This window comes from Ptychodera flava (genome assembly GCF_041260155.1).
Source record: "Ptychodera flava strain L36383 chromosome 3 unlocalized genomic scaffold, AS_Pfla_20210202 Scaffold_26__1_contigs__length_13983176_pilon, whole genome shotgun sequence".
NCBI classification, from domain to species: Eukaryota; Metazoa; Hemichordata; class Enteropneusta; family Ptychoderidae; genus Ptychodera; species Ptychodera flava.
Genome location: NW_027248280.1, coordinates 7,720,586 through 7,742,308, shown reverse-complemented (window position 1 = coordinate 7,742,308; position 21,723 = coordinate 7,720,586). Strand labels below are relative to the sequence as shown.

At 37.8% G+C, this 21,723-nt stretch overlaps 1 protein-coding gene and 1 long non-coding RNA gene across 3 annotated transcripts in view; one reads left to right on the top strand and one right to left on the bottom strand.

Moving 5' to 3' along the window:
- The window catches only part of LOC139125918 (dynein axonemal heavy chain 8-like), an 86,948-nt gene that overhangs the window by 31,534 nt on the left and 33,691 nt on the right, over positions 1-21,723 (bottom strand). The window contains exons 39-56 of the mRNA XM_070692002.1: positions 19,530-19,708; positions 18,978-19,165; positions 17,939-18,133; positions 17,169-17,303; positions 16,568-16,729; positions 15,641-15,887; positions 15,030-15,271; positions 12,187-12,327; positions 11,618-11,855; positions 11,181-11,323; positions 10,292-10,426; positions 9,710-9,832; positions 8,844-9,057; positions 8,200-8,306; positions 7,621-7,784; positions 6,571-6,766; positions 5,746-5,868; positions 2,135-2,265 (exon numbers count right to left, since the gene is read on the bottom strand). Of these exons, the coding sequence (XP_070548103.1) occupies positions 2,135-2,265; positions 5,746-5,868; positions 6,571-6,766; positions 7,621-7,784; positions 8,200-8,306; positions 8,844-9,057; positions 9,710-9,832; positions 10,292-10,426; positions 11,181-11,323; positions 11,618-11,855; positions 12,187-12,327; positions 15,030-15,271; positions 15,641-15,887; positions 16,568-16,729; positions 17,169-17,303; positions 17,939-18,133; positions 18,978-19,165; positions 19,530-19,708 (3,063 nt within the window). The remainder of the gene's footprint in view (positions 1-2,134; positions 2,266-5,745; positions 5,869-6,570; positions 6,767-7,620; positions 7,785-8,199; positions 8,307-8,843; positions 9,058-9,709; positions 9,833-10,291; positions 10,427-11,180; positions 11,324-11,617; positions 11,856-12,186; positions 12,328-15,029; positions 15,272-15,640; positions 15,888-16,567; positions 16,730-17,168; positions 17,304-17,938; positions 18,134-18,977; positions 19,166-19,529; positions 19,709-21,723) is intronic.
- LOC139125920 (uncharacterized) overlaps positions 1-21,723 on the top strand; it is a 76,074-nt gene that overhangs the window by 33,080 nt on the left and 21,271 nt on the right. For both annotated transcript variants that reach the window (XR_011550405.1, XR_011550404.1), the window contains exons 2-3: positions 1,637-1,776; positions 9,495-9,638. This is a non-coding gene — a long non-coding RNA (uncharacterized lncRNA). The remainder of the gene's footprint in view (positions 1-1,636; positions 1,777-9,494; positions 9,639-21,723) is intronic.

Sequence of the window (21,723 nt, the reverse complement as noted above, 5' to 3'; positions counted from 1 at the left end):
TTTCGAGTCCTTGTTGGAAACCAAAGCATTCAATTCTTCTTCAGAAAGTAGGATAAACAAAAAAAATCTCGACTATCGTTTCGATCGGCCGCAGACGACATCTTGTTACATTCCGGTCGACGGTCCGCACACGCGTCAATGTCGTTTTGACGTCAGCGGGCATCATTTTTCGGAACTGATGCCTGGCAGGCAACAGTTCGGACAAATGATGCCTGATGACGTCGTTTACGTGGATCAGCACAAAAAGAATGCATCCCACGTGACTATCAACTGGCGAATTAGAATACAGACTGCGGATGAGGTGTGTTACAGTTTGTTCTTATTCATCTGACTAAGAATGTGAAAAACTACTGGATCAGCTCTACAAGTTGACTTGGTCCTCACTGCAAAATTTCTCTATGGCTGCAACTGAATTTTCCTAAGTACAAAACAACTTCTACAAGTTGAAAGTGTAGCCTGCTCTTCTGTACATAATATTAAAAAATGTGGAAATTAGGAAATGGGTCTGAAAGTTTGTGTGTGATGCAGGATTTCACTGTATCTAAGATGATAACAGTACTAAAACTATTGGTCATACTTAAACTGTAAGATTCTTGTCCTCACTACAAGTATTTATCAGGAAAAAAAGAACCATGATGTTAGTTTTTGTTTTTTATAAGATCATTCTTCTATCTGCGGCTACAGCTATCCTGTAAAGATGACAGTAATTACCTTGATAGGATGTTAATTAGTAGTTAGCTATCCTCTGTACTGGATGTGTCATATGATAGTAAGTGTGCGTGATCTGAATAAATTATCAGCACCAATGACAGATCCATAGTCTTTATCGCCTGACTGATATCATAACCTCATAGTTCTATGTCAAGTTTTGTATCGAAATACAAACCCCAGCATATCAAATACATAATCAAATACTTTCGGAAAACAGTTCCATGGCAATAAACAGAATCTAAAAGACAGATATCACAGTATTTGACCTTTTAATCAAATTTTGGTACAATAAGAGTGTAATAAATGGACTGGTTAGACTGACATGTGCAGGATATCAGATCCAATGACTGGTTTCTATACAGCTAGCTACCTTTCATCTATGCCAGCTGGACTCATTCACGGTGGTGCAACGCAACTGTACAACTAACCAACTGAAGATATTTTACTTTCATGATTATATAGTTTCTTCATTCTCTCAGAATCATACAACTTTTCATCATTCCCCATATTCTATCTAATGCAACATCATCTGTCTAATTGCAAGCTTCAGAGAAGGAAGTCTGCTGCAGTTGAAAATAAAAAAACAAATACTGACAAAGTGTGAAAGTGTTTATACAATAGTTGCTAAGTCTGCACTGCCTGTCTCCCTCCTACATTCAACTTCTACATTATATCTTGCTGACGTCTCCTTCCTGTACTGGCACTGAGTGACTATCTCATCTAGCAAGGAAATAAATTAGTTATCCACACAACTTACCGACACAGCACTGGGCCTTTTAGCAAACCTGTATTGCAATACCGCTGCTGCTGCTGAAAGTAAATATGACACTTCATGTGTTATAATCAAAAATACATGCTTACAAGGCATAGCATAAGTCACTGATTAAATATCTAATTGGTCTGATTTCTCTCTTTAAATACACAGGGTATGAAAAAAGTACAATCACAAGGTAAAACACCCAGCGTACGGTCATGAATGTATACTTTTCTGACTGTGGAACAAAATTCAACTGCAGTGACAGACGCACTGGGATTGCCTCCTTGTGGACCACCACAGTCAGTCAGGTAAAACCATACAATTATCTTATCAGAGTTCCACACCTTTTGAAGGAATCAAGGTGAACAAGTTTAGCCATTACAATGGTAATTACGTCTTCCTTACTACTGGTCTATCTTGATGGAACTAATAACACTTCCAAATCTATACACACTTCACATTGTTCATATATTCTTCTAGTAGGCAAAAACGTGTCCATATTAACAGGGAATTTTTTTCTTCTTTTCACATCCAGACTATTCATATTTTAAACATCTAGACAAAACCTGTGTTAAACAAGTACACTGAGGCAATATACAAATTACTCATTTGTCTACGCTTATTACAACTAACTTACAAAATGCACAGTTAAATTACATTACTTACCTAGTGAGTGTTATTTGGAATATTTTATACCCAGCAACAAAAGAGGCAAGTCTTGTCAGAGATTGTTTGCCAGAACCACCAACTCCCACCAACAAACAATTGCCACGTGGAGTTCGGATGATACGAGATATCTGAAAGAAAAGCACCACATGCATATAACTGAGATCAAAGTCAAGTGAGTCTGTACATGATGAAATACCACACTTACTTCCAATCGATCATTAATAAGTTTGAAAACCAACAGTTTTTTGCATTTTTATCACCATAATTACACCTCAAGCATCTTATGTGAGTTGCAGTTGTTACTGTTAACAAGACGTCATCCAAGAAAAGAACTGACTGATATAAACCAAGCTTAACCATTTCATCAAACCACATTACGCCAAGGTACCAATATGTAAGACCCCCAAAATTGACAAAGTGAGCGTCAAAGTGCTCGATCGAGCACTTTGTGGAAAATGGCAAACTGAGCGTCAAACTGAGCGTCAAACTGAGCGATCGAGCACTTTGTGGAAAATGTTAAACTGAGCGTCAAAGTGAGCGTCAAACTGAGCGTGATGGCGCCTCCAACGATAGGATGTGGTATAATTAATTTTGCCATCAGCTGTGAGATCGCGTCCCGCCAGGTCGATGTTTACATTCACTATGGCGTTACCCAATGAGTCGTCAATCCCGCCTGATGATTTGGTATGAGTTGACATTCCCTGTTACTGTTGCCCTGTTTCAGGTAGATAATCTTTCCGAACAGATTTCGCTTCAAGCCATGACAATTATCATTTTATACCTCTGCCTCGCTTACCGCCAGGATTACCGCTGCTCAGAGACTGAATATTCATGAAAAGTCATTTACCACAGACTGGAAGTGAATCATTCACACCTCTTCTACTCCTAACGATCGCGGAAATACCGCAGGCACAGCGGTAAATGGCATGAACGGCTACAGTTTGCAGTATTTTTTTGAGAGGAGAGAGAGAGAGAGAGAGAGCGTGTACATCTACGTCTTGGTCAAATAAACTAGTACGTTGTCACTGTTGCGTATGTTCAGTTCTCTTCCGTCTGTAAAATATTGCAAACTAAATACCGAACAAAAGGTGCATTTCACGAACACCCCCTAACATGTCTTAGGTGTAATCGATGTCAAAAAAATAGTTGACAATTTATCAGATGTAAAGTTCAAGTTAATTACGACATCCAAATTTTGTTCAATTTGTGCGAGATCGGGAAGTAAAACTCTGGTCATACATCGGTAGAGCCATTCCATGATAGCAAATATCGACATCGCGTCTGGGGACAATTTGTCGTGTCTATTTTTATCTATATTTGATAGCAGCATGAATGCCCCTTGTACTCAATAAAGAAGGCACTGAAATTACAAGTTAGAACTGGCTAATTACTACGATGGGTTGCGACGTTTTAGCCACATCGTTCACCCCACAACTACGTAACAGCCTATCACCAACCCGACATGCGAACAACCGGGTAGGCGAAGTTTATTCCTTAAATTTATGCCATTTTGATATTTATACGCCTACAGACTTTGAGCAAGTTTACGATCAAGTTTATCATCACTTCATAAACACGTTCAATAAAGAACGCATTCTGCTATAAAGTTCGTGTCAATAAAATACGCTGCTGGTATAATTGTTTTGAAGTCCGAAGCTCTGCATTCAAGATTACAGTATGGTAGGTATTCTTTGATCTTTGAGCAAACAGAACGATGAATGTAAGCAAGGAATAAACTAGAAATATTTATGTGTTTATCACACGACACCAATGTTATGTCTTGTGTTGATAGCATTGTAGTTTTTTACAGAGTGATAGAGATATTGCAAATCTAGTTGGCGCGATCACTATGAAATAATCAAGGAAAATATAAATTGACCGACATATCGACGTGGTTTACGGCTCTGCACGCATCGATATTACCATAGTCGCGACGGGGGCCCGGGATATGTGCCGCTACGGACCACGCTTCTCTAGATAAAAATCACTCTGCATTTGATGATTTTGAATGAATGTGTCTGTGGACTATTGTAGCTGCACAGTAAAATTTCTCAGATCATTTCTGCGCTGATCGCCATAAAATGCCGACGTTTTGTCAAGCGACGCCGCTCACCGGTACCATTTTTTGTATATCCATGACGGCGATTTTTCCCAACAAATTTTTGAGGGACATTTACCAATTTTCATGAATTTTCCTGTCATTTTTTAGAATTACACACTGTTTAAGTGTATGAAGAGAGTGTACGCGTTAGCAGATGGCCGGCAGTTGTATCGGGCCAAGTGTCCTTGTAGCGTTTCTTATGACATCTACGTTACGCTTGAAACATTAACAACAACACAACAGTTATGTTCGTTGAATTTTATTGGTCAACAACAACAACACGACTAATAAACATAAACAACAATACAAACAACAACAACAACAACAACCAGACTTCTGGGTTCCCTATGCTCAGAGGGTTGAGCCCGCTGCAGCACTGAAAATTCCATGAACTTGATTTGTTTGAAGTCCTGTCAGCGTGGCTGAACTTGACTGACATACAGTTCGCGTACGTTCAATAATGATTCTACATAAATCAGACTTGTTATCCAAAGACTCTTGATGTTGAAAGGTCAATTTAGACGTTGCCTGAATAAAGACATTGTCTAGAAATTGTTTGCTGAACGTGACACTCTATGCGATGATCGTTTTTTGGACATGGGATTCTGTGCATGTGATGACCGTGATTTTCTATCCATTTGACATCACGATTGCCGAACAATATCTTATCATGACAAATGTTTCAGAATTAAAGCAATGTGAAAGAACATCTTTCACCCAAAAAAGTGAAAGTTACAGTTATTTTTTCGGCTTCAGGCGTAAGCTTATGATCGGCTGAAAACTTTTCAGTCTCGGTCAACCCATAGAGAATGACGTATATTTGACCTCGCTCTGCCTGCCATTTGTCAACTCACATACATGCACACTATAGTGATTGACATTGCTCCATCGAGGTCCGTCGACTGCAGGACCTTGACTCCTATCTCTTATTCTTTTTGACTACGAAGAGTAAACTGTAATTAACTGTAATTACGACACCAATATTGGGCGCATCATTGTAAACACGTTTTTATTAGCCAACTGGCAAATCGTGTACTATCCAGTACGTGCTAACTGAGCACCCATGCGAGCTATATTTCGCATATTCGCTACATTTTAGCACTCGGTTCTTCTTTTTTTCGCCCAGTTTGACGCTTACTTTGTATCAAACGCTGTATGACACTCACTTTGTCAGTTTTCAACGCTCAGTTCGACGCTCACTTTGCCATTTCCAACGCTCAGTTCGACGCTCACTTTGTCATTTTCCACGCTCAGTTCGACGCTCACTTTGTCGAATTTGGGACCCTTACATACCTGATAATGGTCTATGGTAAACATGCACCTCAAAACAGAAAGTTTTAACTCTGGTGCAAACTTTCCTGAAGGAAAATAGAAAAATGCAAAAAAACCCACACTACAAATACATTCTACCTTATATGGTGACTGTGAATCTGTCTACATACGGAAAGTTTGGCGAAAAAGTTAAACAGGAGGCATCACTCAATTTATTCTGAAGAAACAAGTTTACCTTGACAAGATGTACCATTGCATCTTTGAAGAATACAAGATCCATATGAGCACCCCTAACAGTATCATTATACTGTGACATGTATAACTGCAGCTTGTCAGATAAAAACTCATAGCTTGGCACCTACAACAAAGAAACAGAAATTTGTAAGGGGGAAAGGGAGGGGGAGGGAAGGAAAAAAATGGCTAGTTATCTTTGCCTGAACATTTAAAAATCTTCTCATATATCAGTTTTGTGTTGGGTGTAGCTGCTCATCTGGCTCAGAAATATTTCGGTACATGCCATCGTTTACTAGGATTTGTTCGGATTTGTACATTCGCCAATGAGCATGACTGTGTCAAAATCACTTAGGCCAGACAACAAAAATCATTGTTCTTTGGACTTTCTTGGGCAAAGCTACAGGGGCAGTGAGCAAGTTTTTTTTAAAAAACCAGCAAGATCTTCCACTACTTATAATTTATATTGTTAGTGATCATTTAGAGTCTAGATTTTACAAACTGTCCACAATAATAGAGACATAACATATACAGGCAGTGCTGACAGAACAAATAATGAGCATTTCAACTTGCTCCCACAACAAAACAAAAAACTGTGAAAAAATATGCACAACAAAGATTCCCTAATAAAACCAAAACAATTGTTACAGTAGTACAGTCTTTTTAATATCCTCGAGGTGGAGTCAAACATTTTCACTTTTTCATTTTATGTTGACCCAATTATTGTTTTAGCCTCTTTGCTGCAATTTCAAACAAAATTTCCAAATTAGCTAATTTGAGTAGAAGCGGCAATTCCAAGGATCAGTTTTATTATTCTTGCTGTCTTTACCTCTTCATATATCTTTGGAGCTTCCAGGTCTGCGTCTTCAGGTTCTTCACCTGTAGGTTCTGGTGGATCTCTGAGGAAATCCACAAAGTATGGTTCACTGATCTTGATGCTTTCCCCTTCATCTTCTCCAATATCTTCCTTTGCAATCCTGGTCACAGCATTTTCAAACCATTCTTTGTCCTCAGCGTTAGTAAACCTATGGTTGTACAATAGGTGAAACCCAGAATTTGAATGGACCACTGTAAAAACAAAAAAGCATGTGCACAAACTCCCACAGAAATGTGTGTATTACCGTACGTTTTTTCACGCATTGGTTTGTTTGTACACCGCCATCACTTGATCTCTTGGGCGTACTGAGTCTGTAGAACACATTGCGTCTTTTACATTCCAGATGTAGTAACATTCACAGGCACTCTCTCACCCATCAGAAATAGCAACATGCCATTTCTGATGTGCACATGCCTCACTAGCGATTCAAAAGTTTTGGTATAGCAGCACAGAATGAAATTGTTTAATTTTTGCATTCTCAATTCAGATAAAATATTAATGACAACGGCACCAACCATGTATGACTTTTGAAAAGTATGTGGATAGAGAAATCAAAGCTGTGTTGCATTTTGAAGTTTACACAACTGAAAGGACTGTAAGATCTCTTTCACCTCTATGTTGTTCAACTGGCAAATAGTAGTACATTTGTTCATATCACACAGCTACAATCTTGGAGGTAAACATTTCTCATTCATAGTAAGGTCTATATTGAACTGTCATATTTTCAAGAGTAAGATTGTAAATATCTAAACAAGCCAGTGAACTTCAAAGAGTATATTGCCATGCACACTGATATTGTAAAAGTATATCAAAGTCCTCATAAAACTGCTGTGAGTGTGAATGAGTGCAAAAAAGGAAATTTAATTTCATGCGACTTTGCCAGCTGCTTTTGACTACTTTCTGAAAATTTATTCTCAGCAGTACACCCACCGGGAATCAATGTAATTGAAGTGTTTTAATAGTGCAGGTATACACTGACAGAGAGTGCAGAGTCACGCTTACCTGTCAGCAATGACTCTGGTACATTCATGTTTCCACAGCAACAGAAGCGTCTTCTTGTTATCGCATTCTTCTCCTTTGATGGTCAGCATACCTTGCCAAATACGTGACAAATCTCTCAAGTTGAAGATGTAGTGAAACTTGGCAGGTGTTGGTAACATTTTCACCTTACAGATTAAAGATTGAAGTACAGATTGAAGCAAGCAATTAGTAGTTGTTATTTGCAAAGAAATTTTCCCCATTACATGTATAACTCTTACTTGGCAAATTCTAGTCTACAGGTGGTTGAGACATTTTCACTTAAAGGTAGAATGCACATCAAGGACAGATGTTACAACTCTAAAATTTCTACTTTTCCAATCTACCAAATTTCTACTTTTCCAATTTACCACTTGTAGCTCTCAGAGTAAGAGAAAGTTTCACTGTCATGCACTTCAACAGTATTCAACAGTAATAATCTATCTTCACCCATATTGAATTTCCTTTGTTCTGGTAGATTGTTTTCTGATCCAGTGGCTGTAACAAGCTAAGACAAGAAGTATCGTTCAGACCTATACACTTGAAGAGTTGTTGAATATTTACCTTGGTTGCCTGCCATAGTCGCCTGGTTGCTGGTACCAGTGTTTTGACATACTCTACCACTTCAGGTGAAAACCGTTCAGGGCAGAAGTAGCCACACCCAATAATGCCTGTGAAAAGAAGCCATATTGAACACTGAAATTAATTAAACAAATCAAAACAAGTGGTACAATGCATTCAAAAGCTACAGTTGTTTTCATGAGATACATTGTCTTCAATGTTCTCTCTGTAAAATTATCACATATCAGATGTACCGGTACTGTAGTGAGCCATGTCACACTGACAATGGCAAAGACACTCCAAAGTGAACTGTTCCATTTTTGAAGTCATACATACAGATGCTACTACTTAATAGCAATCTACATAGAAATATACAGTTTTCTACGGTCTCTGTAGTGTTTTTTAGAAAGAATAATTTAAATGATTGTTTGTGTCAATGGCAGAGAAGTTACATGTAAAATGACTCGTGCCTGGTAGGTGGACTGGACTGACCCTACAATTGGTCATGTAGCATTTGCTGAAACTTGTCAAATCAAGATATACTTGAAGTTTCAAAGAGGATTTCTTCATAACATAAAGTGCAGAATGAAGTTACAGGCATTCATCTGAAAACATCACACTACTATGTGAAAATGTCCAAGACCTACCAAATATTTTGTCAATGGAAGCATTGGAAGGAAGGGTACAGTTGAAGACATTAAACTGTCTCTTCAGTCTCTCTGGTATATCATTTCTACCTCCTCCAGGGTGTATCATGGCAGCCAGGAACTGAATGTCTACAATGTTGGTGAAGTCACCTGGCTTGTCCACACTGTACATACCATTCATCTCCATCATCTGTCTCACTATTTCATTGGTTACCTGTGGCAAAATGATAACACTTCTGCTATTATTGATGCGTCTTATGTATTGTACTGAACTGTACTGTACTGTACTGTACTACACTGCACTGTACAGTACAGTACTGCACTGATCTGAACTGTGTTGTCCTATATGCTGTGCTGTGCTCTATTGCATTGTCTTGTATTGAGTTGTACTGTCTTGTATTGTATTGCATTGTATTATATTCTCTTGAATTGTATTGTATGGTATTTTATTGTATGACATTGTATCATGATTGTATTGTACTGTATTGTATTGTATCGTGTTTTATTGCATTACAACTATTTGTATGTCTGGAAAAAGTATGTTATAAATTTATATACAATACTACCAAACAATGTTAGGTTCAAAGGCACTTATGTCAGTTTCAACTTTGTCCTTTTACCATTCCTTTTGGTTTCTTCATTGCATTTCAGTTTCTATTGTAAAGTGATCTCTAACTTCCGATGGGAATTTCAACATTAGGCAAGGAAAACCGAACTTGACAGTTGGAACTTTTGATGAAGGGAATTGCAAGAAATTTATATATGCTAGAATACACAATGGAATAAAGCCACCAGGTAAAATGGCCCCTCCACCCTCTTTCAAGATGACTACATCAAACAATTCAGAGTATATACATGTATTTTACCTGATCACCCCATTCATTGATAATAGGCATGTTGACATCATCAATAAAGACAGACATCTTCCTGCCAGCAGGAGGACCATAGGTACTGCCCATTCGCTTGTCTACATAACTTTCTATTGTACGCTGATAAAAGACAAAAGAAATCATGATATAAACTTTTTCTTTAAATGATATACAGCATGAATTTACATAAATGAGATTATTACAACCTGACACACAACTAAACTGCATCATTCTTGTTTCTGAAAAGTGGAAGTCTTCTAATTACCATCAATGGACAGTATGGTGTTTTAACATTTGTTTTTCTTTCATGGGTCTAACATCCCTATATTAACTTTATGGGATAAGTAAAACGTTCGATTTTTGCGTAACTGAGACAGTGAAACAACAACTTTAACAGGAGTGCCCCAAAAAATGGTAGATGAGAAAAGAATTGTACAACTTTGAGAGTCTGGATATCTGTCCCTGAGGCACATTCTAAAAGCCACACCTATCACCATCATGCTATCTGCAATCAAGGTACATGTTCCCTGTTTGCTCTAATAGTCATGTAGATTTTGTATAGAAATTTGCTATTCTTACCTGGAACATCATTGGGGTACTTGCAGAAGAGAAGTTGAAACTCTTACTCATGTGGACATCGGGATCATATTTCAGCATATAGCCTTTAATCATGACAGTCTTGGCCGTACCTTGTTCTCCAATCAGCAACACAGCCTTGAAAGTACATGAATATATTAATTACACACTTTATCATTTCTCCCCTCTATATCGGTACATCTTGTACCGGTACATTGGCAGTGATAGCCTCACTGTACAACTAAACATAAAGTGTTCATGAAGACTACTAGCAGAATTTTGTTCAATAATAATCAAAAAATAGGACAGGATACATAGTTGAAATATGAGAGGATATATATCAGATTCATGATGAAATGATCCAGGAGTTTGTGGAGAATATTTAGTACAATGTGGTTTGATAATATGATGAGACAGATAATTAAGAACATACCTATATTAATTAAAAAATGTGTACATCTAACTAAATAAATACCCAGAGCTGTCTTTTTTCTCCTGATTGCATCCACTGAGTATGATATGTTAGTGAATACTGGAAACTTGATAGCAAATTAACTTAATCAACTCTCAATCACAGCTGTGCCTCTGAAACTGAGCACATATCCCTGGTTATTTCACCACAGATAGTGTGCTGAATTCAGTGGATGCTCAAATTCTTCAATTTTACATGCTATGCTGGAGCAGTTGACTGGAAACAATGGGGGAATATTGGCATTATGCTTTATAGAGATCTATGTTTTCAATGTCTTTTCACATCTCCAGAATACAGTCCCGATCTATATCCCACCATCTGTCAGTAAGATGTAATGTATTATGGACAATCTGGATATTCCAATGTCCAACAATAATTACTGGAGTAGGTGAGGGGAAAATGGGAAAACAGTGCACATACTTTGCTCTGCATTGCGATAGTGTCAATGAGGAAGTTGGTTCTGACATTGTCCACATTCGGCACCAAAATACTGGAATATTCAGGAACAGAATCGGGTGGGTAGATGTACTCCTGCACTCTGTTGGACCAATGCTCCCATTCACCTGTGGTGCAAAATACCCACATTTATAAATTTACAAATCCGCATGCAATAAATTTATAAATCTGCAATTAAACCACTAGCAAGTATAGTGACAACATCAAGCTTGAACAGAGAAAATGTTTGCTTCCTGAAATTATGCATCAAAATTCTGAAAATAACGATAAAATGGTCAGTGAGTTTCTAGAGAATATTAGTAGGAAACTACTGTATACATGTTCTCCCAGACTGTATGAGTCTACAATTTACGCATTTTCCATAGTGTCCTTCTTATTTCTACATATAAGAATATACGTACCGTTTGCAGTCACAACAAATTCAAATATGGTGAAACCACTGTCTGCAGGTATCTTTGGCAGATCTAGACAGCTCTCATGTTCCATCAAGAACTCCTCCATTTTGGCCCTGTCATCCAACTCTAGCACTGCACCCAGACTCCACATCAGTGCAAAGATGAACAACTTTTCAAGATGACTGGCTGGTAAGGTTCCAGATTCTTCCTTTCTAGGGATTAACCCTTCCAGCAAGTCAAGAGACTGTGTACAAAGTACGGATGCAAAATCAGCTTCATGCAATAAGTATGCCAAGTGCAATTTCCAGGATTAACATTCACTAAACCTGACCCATATAGTGCAGCGCCCTCTGGAGGACAAGTCTTTTATCTCTTTCAATCAATTTCCCAGTATGTATGGGCTCAACAACCTTACACTGATTTTGATGTGTCTTTAGTGCTGTGCTGTACACTCAGTACTTCTGATTCAGTCACAGCTTACATAGCATTTCACACGTGAGCATGTTTACAATTCCATGGATCTGCCACAAGATCCTTGTTGCAGGCAAATTATTGGACAGTCTTTTTCTGTTTACCTGTCTGATGTAGTTACATTGTAGAAGCACCATTTTGGCACTGAGTGATACGATGATAAAGTTGTACAAGTCTTCAAAGACTTTATCATATAAGCTCTGCAGGATATCGCCTTCCTGGGCTGCACGACTCAGAAGCCAACCCTGCAATGGTAACATTATCTACACTTTATCTTCACCATATGCGATGAGATGCTATAGGGAACATTCTCAAACAGAGTTTGAAGCCAAGAAAAGTGGAATTTTATACTAAAAGATAAGGTTTAGCACTAAACCCATCAAGTGTAGATAGCAAATCCTCTCTGAGAATACAGCTTCTAGAATCGCTGCAATATTTTCATAATCTATCATAGATAATGGAGAGTGTTCCAGTGATACAAAGTGCTTCTCTTTTTATTTGGTAAACTGCAAGTACTTGTTCTACTACCAAAATCATGTTGAAACATCAACTATTCAGCTGGTCAACATATAGCATCTAATGCCATCTATATATTAATAATGCACTGTTGTGTTCACATCTTAACCCTTAAGACGCCATAGACTTTCATGCAATATAGCCTCCCATGCCAAGAACTTTTTGAACCAATAAACTTGACATGTTACACTTCTTTTAGACAGGTACAGTGTGTTTCCTGTGATTGGAAGCCCAGCCAAACCACTATGAATTTCAAAGATCAGGAAATGGAGAAGCTTCGAGAAGTCTTTCCATGTTTGGTTTAGCAAATGGGGGGTGGGAAAATGGGCTTAAAATGCACATTTTTGGTTCAAAATGTATTGAAAATGAATAAAAGACTCTAAAAACAGATCTTATAGTCCAAAAACCTGCAAACTTTTACACATTTTAAATGTCATGAAAAGACACATATTTTGGTGAAAATTTTCAGCAGCGAAACTTATCAAATGTAAATAATAAACAAACAAACACTTGTTGATATTTGTCAATAATACAAATACCACATACCCTTCAACACAGCTACACAAAAGCATATAACACAAGTGAAATATAGCTCAAGACACAATTTTAATCAGCAACATGATTGAATTTCGTAAACATCTTATATTCATTTGTCGTTTATTTATTTATTTGTTTGTTTGTTTGTTTGTTTGTGTATTTCTTTCTGCATCGAACGGTGAAACCATGTAACCAGGAAAAATCTTTGTTTTTATTTTTTTTATTTGGATTCTGATTGCTATCAGATATAATTCAATTGTTGTTGTTTTGGAATGAATGTTGCCATTAAAGTTAGAGAGGATATGTTTGAAAGATTTTGGCATTGCAAGTAAACACAAACAACTAATTTGATTGATATCATGAACAAGCTGCCATCTTACAAGGCAATTCAAATCAGAGCCTGTATTCAGCTACTTTATTAGCTACCCTGTGATTGGCAAACGACGAAAAATTTCACCACAAAAACGCACTACCTGAACTTCTGAAAAAATAAATTTGATTCAAGAACTAAATAAAATAAGTTTGAGGTACAATAAGAACGACATTCGCCTCTGAACGCTTTCGATAACCGTACTGGCCCTGACGTTTGATCGCGACGTCTCCGTAAATCATGACAGTCAATGTGAACACATATGAAAGTTTGATCACGTATTTTGACGAGCACGCAACATAATTCGCCAGTAAATGAACAGAAACCAATAGATATGATATAAATAATTACATATCGGGTATATTTCGACAAAAGAATATGTTATAGACGTAGGAATATGACGCGAGATCAACAGTTCGGAACGTGCCGTGTTGTACGTTTTGTACACACAAACCCGTGATCGGCGGCCATCTTGGCCGTCTCGATACACGGTGAAGAATGCCGCGATACCAAAGTTTACTTGACATAAACAGACCTGATCGCTCCAAAGTCACATATTAAATTAAGATTTCGTGAAAATCCTTTCAAATTTCTTCATCATTAGTGTTTTCGGCCCAGAAAACTGAACTGACATACTCAAACTTGAGCTTTCAGAGAGGCTGGTCAATGCGATGCTCCGTGGTGACGCCATTCAAGCCGCTGTTCAACTTCAAAATCACGTTCGGCCGATCAAAAAAAGTCTTCATTTTCTCAGAGATTATCCTCAAAAAATACGAAAATATGTCATTTCTATAAAGAAATGGCCAATAACTTGTCACAAAACGATCGTCTTTAGGATGTACAGCAGGAAAAAGCGTTCAGAATGTCTCTCACTTCGGCGAAGTCAGCGACCAGATCTGATTAGATATTCACGGTAAAAATAGTCGACCCGATTTCCTCGAAAGGTCGCTCAAATTACTGGAAATTGCCGTAGCTACAACTGATGATGTCATTATTTTAGTCCTTATATGGACCTGAAGTGGGTTCAAAGGGTAAGGAATGGATTTATTTGTCAGGTGACCTGTTAAACGCGGGAAATCAAGTTCCAAACTTTGCCTGAGCGAACCTCAGGCCGTGTACGGATATATCCGTGCATGGCGCTGAGCGTGAGTTGGGCGTGTACGGATATATACGGGCATGGCGTTTTAAGGGTTAATTCTAGTCCAGACCAGAATTCACTTGTCAACAATAACAAATGCAGTCAACACATGTACAGGCTCAGTTAACAATCTGAATACAAAATGCTGTAGGGAGTACAATGTAGAAGTTGAAATTATGGTCTACATCAAAAATAAAAAAGTCAAAAATATAATCAAAAGCCCCTGAATTCATGACAAGCATCATCTACACTGTTTGTCTCATTAATTCACTCTTTTCAACATATGATACGCCGGACAAGCAACTACCACTTAGCTGTATTTATCAAATGAGCTGAGACCAACATGAGCATAAATGGCAGTTACAAGATCTGAATGACTATCTCACCCCTAGTATGGGTCTCCAGTCCAGCACTGATGAGCTCATAAAGACCATACCATTACGAGACACAGTAGCGGGAGAGGCATTGTCAATGTTGTGTACTTCAAAGACAATCTTACAGTTCGGTGCCATGGGGATACGATCACCATTGGCCAGGGTCAGAGTCTTGTTGTCGTCAAGAACACTGTTCAAGTTCTCAATCCAAATTGCATCCACTGGGCCATCAAGTACCAGCCATGTGTGTTCACCTGATAGAAATTTATTATGTTTACTTGTCTTTATCAAAGGACTGACAAATATTTGTTTTGAGGTAAAGATACCAATTTGAAACAAAGTTACATGCATATACATTTCTACTTTGTACATTGTTTCAACATAGTAAAATACTCAACATCTGGTGTGTAGTTATATGGTGTAGACTTTCCTTTTATGTGCTCTGTACTGATTAGTTGAGGTCAGAAGTCATCCAAAGTCAAATAGCTGTAGGAGAGGTACTCAAACATTACAAAAGTATAACCACATAATGTTAACAAAACAAGAAAATCAACAATAGTGAATAAAAAAATCATTTTTTTCTAGTCTCAACGATATACTGAAAAAGTATATAGGCAGCTCACCTTTCTTTGCTTTGAGTGTCTTCCTCCACAATGTAGAGAAGATGCCATCAGTCCAATCATTGGTGGCCACATCTAGCCTACCAAACATCTGTGGTGCACTGATAGCCTTAGGGTTCATTCTCATTTCTTTGTGAGGATCTCCACAGTCACCCATGGCTTTCATCAGCACGTGTATGCAGCAAGTCTTGCCAGCACCACTGGGTCCCAGTGTCATCATACCGTGACGTACACGCTGGGTTTCATACAGCTAAATGATGTGAAAAGTCATTATATTGGCATGGAGACATAAACAATCAAAACATGTGCCAGTAAAGAAAAGTTGCTGGGCTTGACATAATACTATCTCCCTCTCCTTAACAAATACTGTCAAAATGCATACGCAATGGAAAGAGCATTTATGAAAAATACTCAGTTCCCATTCGGATTTTGCGTTTGATTGTTTGTTATTCAACCTATTTAATAAATCAGATAATGAAATTATCACTCGAAATTATCCAAAGCAAAGTTGTTGCTGAAATAGGTTGAATAATAAACAATCAAACACAAAATCTGAATGGGAGCTGAGTATTTTTTCATAAACACTGTTTCCATAGCGTAACCATGATCAAAATAGCGGTTACCCCTGCTGTTACAGCACGACTCTCGTTTGTCATTCACATTTTTAATTATCTATTGCTCCTTGAACATTATGTAATTTTAAATTCCTTTGAAGATGTGATGAAGATTCCAAAGCCCTATCTTGAATGAAAGAAGTGCAAAACACCGTAATTCCAAAACTTATTTATTGTCCTAATATAAAATCAGTCAATCAATAAATAGATAAATCTAATCTCCAAACCAAAGTCAATGCTCACATTACACACGCACACACACACACACACACACACTAGCACATTAAGTCACTTTAGACATAATGATTCTGCCAACCTGAACAAGTTTTAGATTCCATGCCGGGTGGTTGACAAGTCCTGCCTGTTCCACTTGGTATGAGATTGCAGTTTGTAGTTCATCATAGGTAGCACTATCAAGGGTGATACCTGGGAACAAATCACTGATCAAGCTGAGGAACAGAGGTTCATCTTCATCCACCTACAATATAAGTCACAAATGTATTATTGACTGTTGAAGCAGCAAATACCAAATGGACAGTTCTGTGTAAACAAATTAAGACATTTTGAAGTGGGAGAATTTAGCAATTGAATCGTCGTCATAAGACCTACCAAGAAGAAACACGACACGATACTCCATGATGGATAGCTTTGCTTGACAGTTTTATAAGGCACATGCCAAAATATATTCTGGACTACCATTCCACTAATGGCGACACCTCCAGTCAAATAAACCATATGTGCCTCACCAGAAGTTAAATGAGGACTAGCTCTCTTCAAGTGAAATATTTCCATCATTTTTCAGTTCCAATTGCTCCAAAGCCAACATGACCAGTTCCTGTCACTGACTGATTCAAGACAATCATCAAGTGTGAGAAACACATCTCTTACATGTACTTGAATTACTGGAGCTAACTTACCAATTTGGACAGGTTCATATCACGTAATACTCTCATCACAATTGTACTTTCAGTGTCTTCAGGTCTGGCACGTTTTTGTGCTCCAAGAGTACGGAGCACAGAGAGAATATTCCTCAGACCAAAATCATAATGCACCTGAAAAGAAGTACAAATTGCTGGGTTAATAAAATAGATTCCTAAAAGTCACTTCCATCAGTGACCAAATACATGTACATGTACGTGCAAGGAAATTAACAGAATTTCTAGGTTGAAAGAGTTTCTGTACCATGTTAGCTACAATGAGTGATATCACTGTATAAAGATATATTTTATTGACAACTATGATATCGTATTTCAAAACCAGAAGCAGTATATACTCTGAGTAAACTTGTTCATCCCTTACGAAAGACTCTATAGACCTCTACAGAGTTCTATAGATTATAGATATTCTATAGCTATCAATAGAAGTTTCATATAAGTTTATAGACTTTTGGCCCCAATTTTCTATAGAACTCTACGGAAAAACAAGATTCCATAGAACTCTTTTGAATTCTATAGAACATTTTTCGTAAGGGATTACTGACTAAAGAGAATATCTTTCACTGACAAAAGTTACATGTTGCATTAACAGGTATAGGACTTACATGTAAAGATATTTCCAGAATTTCTAAATTGACTCTGAGTTGCATGCGATGAGGAAAGTCATGAAGTAAATTGTTCTGGTGTCAAAACTTTGAATGCAAACTATATATTCATGTCATGTTCCACATTCATGTACTGTACATCCCTACCTGTTTGGTCAACTGTTCCTCACAAAGTTTGTACAGGGTGTAGAATTTCTGAGCTAGGATGACGTTGTCTTGGAAACCACAACTAGCCAGCTTGACTCTCATAATGATCTGTCTGTCTGGCACCATCATAGCAACAGTACGGAACTGAATCTTTAAGTTTTCTGGCAATTCCTGACGCCCAGCATAGCCAGGATTCTATGAACAAGGAATGGTGAAAAACACAACTAGTACTGTTACTGAACCATATTCTGCACAGTTTTCCATTGATAATTTAGACATTGGAATCATTACTATATCATTTACTGTTTCCGCTGCAGTCATTTTGTTCAGACAAACAATACCACATGATTTCAATGTAACATTTTACCAGTCTGAGGGTTTGTAGCCGACCTATACACCTATCCCTTAGCCACGCATCTGCTAAGGTTTAGGAACATACATATCGCTAGTGAGTTTGGGAACTCTAGTACCATTTCTGATGTCCTCTGATATGATTGCATTGATATACCTTGGGAACCCCAGTGACAAGACTGAGAAACCACAGTAACATGACTTGGGAACCCTGATAAATTTTACCACAAACCACTACCTTCAAAGTAGTTCGTGGACTATATATTGTGATAGCTATGCAGATATTTTTGAATATTTTAAAAGTAGCCATATATATTACAAATGTCATGTACAGGATATTACTGGCTGTTTTGTTTTTGACTTTTTGACTTTTGTTTACAGACCATTCACTTTCTGTTGTCGACAAGAAAAGGCAAAAATGCTTTTTTTAACTGTTAACAATATTCAACTTCATTACCCCTTACAACAGAGCAAAACAAACCACATACTGCAGTTACAAATCAAGATTATTACCAAAGTTTTCCGTTTTATGCTGTTTTTGTAAAGAGCAAAGACAAGTGGTTGAATCTTAATTGCCACAACATACACATTCATGCAGAAGTAATGCAGAATTACGATGGAATGAAGTCATGAAAGTGACAATTTTTATGATACTGTTAATATTTCAAACATCAGTGGAACCACCTACCATTGTGATGAAGAGACCAAACTCAGGATTGAGATCAACAACATCACCATCAGTGAAGATGAACTCAGTTTTTCTCTCTTTCTTAGCAGTCAGTACAATGGCAATCTGCTGGGCAGCCACTGACAGTACAGGCAGTTCAATACGGTTGAATTCATCAAAACAGCCCCAGCTACCGGATTGGGCAAGACCTATGAAAAAAAGACAGTCATATAATGGATTATTCAAATAATCACTGGCATTTTTTATTTGCAATATCAGATATTCAAATGTGTTCTGATCCACAGAGAGTTGGCATTACAATAAATAACATAAAAGTGAAAAATTCTATGTGAATTTATCAATAGAATAGTTTCAAATTTTTCTCCTTCAGATAATAGACTTAGTATTAGAACTCAAACTTTTGATGTTTATCCAGACAAGGTATTATAACACATAACAATAAACTCAAAGAAAGATTTACTGTATGAACCAACAGAAAACACTTTTAATGACTAATATTAAAGAAAGCGCCAGTTTGTTAAATATGTGTTTCCATCAATGTTGTACACCTACCTTTGTAGATACGTCCAAGACCACGGAAATCCATCTGATCAGAGCAATTGAAGACAACCACATATTTCCCTAAAGCCTTGCCCATGTCTTTGGTAGTCTCTGTCTTGCCAGTACCGGCTGGTCCAGCTGGGGCACCACCCATACTCATTCCAAGGGCTTGTGCCAAGGTGATGTAACATCTGTTGTGAAATAATCAAAATTGGAAAAACAAGCAGTTTTTCTCCTGTTCTCCTCTAAATATTCACAAACTGCAAACACTGACAAATAGCTGAAGTAAAGAATTTCTGGAAATTTTTACGTTAACCCAAAGAATTTCTTAACTTTCTGAAATAGGCTGCAGCACAGTGAGGGCTAGATGACCTCAACTAATATTCTACTTCAACACACACACACACCATGAATGAAGAGAGCTTTCATGAAGACACAGGTGTGTTCCAATTTCATCGTTGTGCAACACACATCAGGGTTCTCAAAAATTTTTGAAGTAGGCGGAAAATTCAGAAAAGTAGGCGGTTAGCTTCTGTGTGCAACCAGAATCCCTGGGGGGGGGGGGGGGGACAGTTCTGAGCAATTTCATGCATTCTTATACAGTGTATAAAAGGCTATTCCAACACACACACAGGGGGAGGGTTTCCTGTGTGCAAGAAATTTTTAAAATTTGAAGGCATTTTGGAGTAATTTCATGCATTATTGTACTGTATGGAAAGACCATTTCAGCATGAGAGTGTTAAGGATTATTTTTAAATTTGAAGACATTTCTGAGCAATTTCATGCATTCTTATACAAGTGTATGAAAGGCTATTTCAACATACACAAAGGGGGAGAGGGTTTCAGGGACGGGGTCCCCGACCCTGTGTGTGGGCAAGAAATTTTTAAATTTTGAAGACATTTTTGAGTAATTTTATGCATTCTTGTACAGTATTAAAGACCATTTCAGGATACAGAATAATCATTATCATTGCCAATTACAACATGTTTTCAAGGGATAAAGTTTAAAAAAGTCAGAAAAATTAATTTGATATCACTCGGGCCTGTCAACTGCATTCAGTTGACATGGATAATAGCAAAATTTCACCAGACTGTTACGTAGAATTATGTTTAGCTCATGACTTGAACAAACATTTTGAAATACATCATAGAATGGGGCCTAGGGTTTTCACAACCCAGATAACGATCCGCTAGAATCCTGACCAGCCTGGCTGTAGAAAGTGTTTTACTGATTTAAATAAACTTGATTGAAGATACAGTAAAATCAAAGAGTTTATTCAATTCAATGAATTATAGGAACACAATTTTCAGTGATTTTAATTCACTGTACTAATTTCACAATAAAACGAATCCGCGAGCTGATTATTGATTTTTTGCTGATGTTGAATATAATTGAAAAAGAGAGCTAAATTTCAGTGTTCATGTTTGATAAAACCTCAAACTAACGACACTGAACGCCAGCCTGTACTACACCGTGTGTGTACAAAGCACGGGTAGTCAATTGTAACACAGTACACACAACGCGATATCGGTCGACCTGAAATTTGACACTGTGATCGACGTAGCATTTCAAAAGTACGAAAAGTGAGACCAAGTAATTTTTTGTTTACTTAGATTTGATCTAAACCTCCCAAAACCAACAGACAAAGTCAGAAAATCAAAGTTTTCGAGTGTCGACTTTCTCTTCCGCGATGCACACAACCACGGCCCCTCAACAAAACGCGATGTCGATCGACTTGAGTTGACATCGTGATCGACCATGGATAGATTGACGTGGCGTTTCGAAAGTATGAAAAATGAGACTCAGTAACTTGTGGTCGCTGTAGATTTGATCAAAAACCTACCAAACCCATCAGACTAGGCCCTACTCTTACGCAGAAAACCAAAGCTCTCGAGCGTCGACTTTCTCTTCCGCGTTCGAGCGAAACAAAAGTCAGCTTCATTCGGAAATGGTTGGCTATTCGCGGGCATAACGTAATATTGTATGTTAGTCCAATTTTCGGCTATACCCGATGTGAACGTCGGAATAATTCGGGCTGTGATCAGGCGAGCGAGGTTGACCTCGAGAGCGATTCCCAGTCACGGTGTACAGTACAACACGTTCGCTGATCGCGGTACTACAGTGATAGCAACAAGTTCACCGCGTAAATTGCTAGACTACATATAGCCACATCGGCACTTCTGAAATATTATCTGCGGCTTGCAA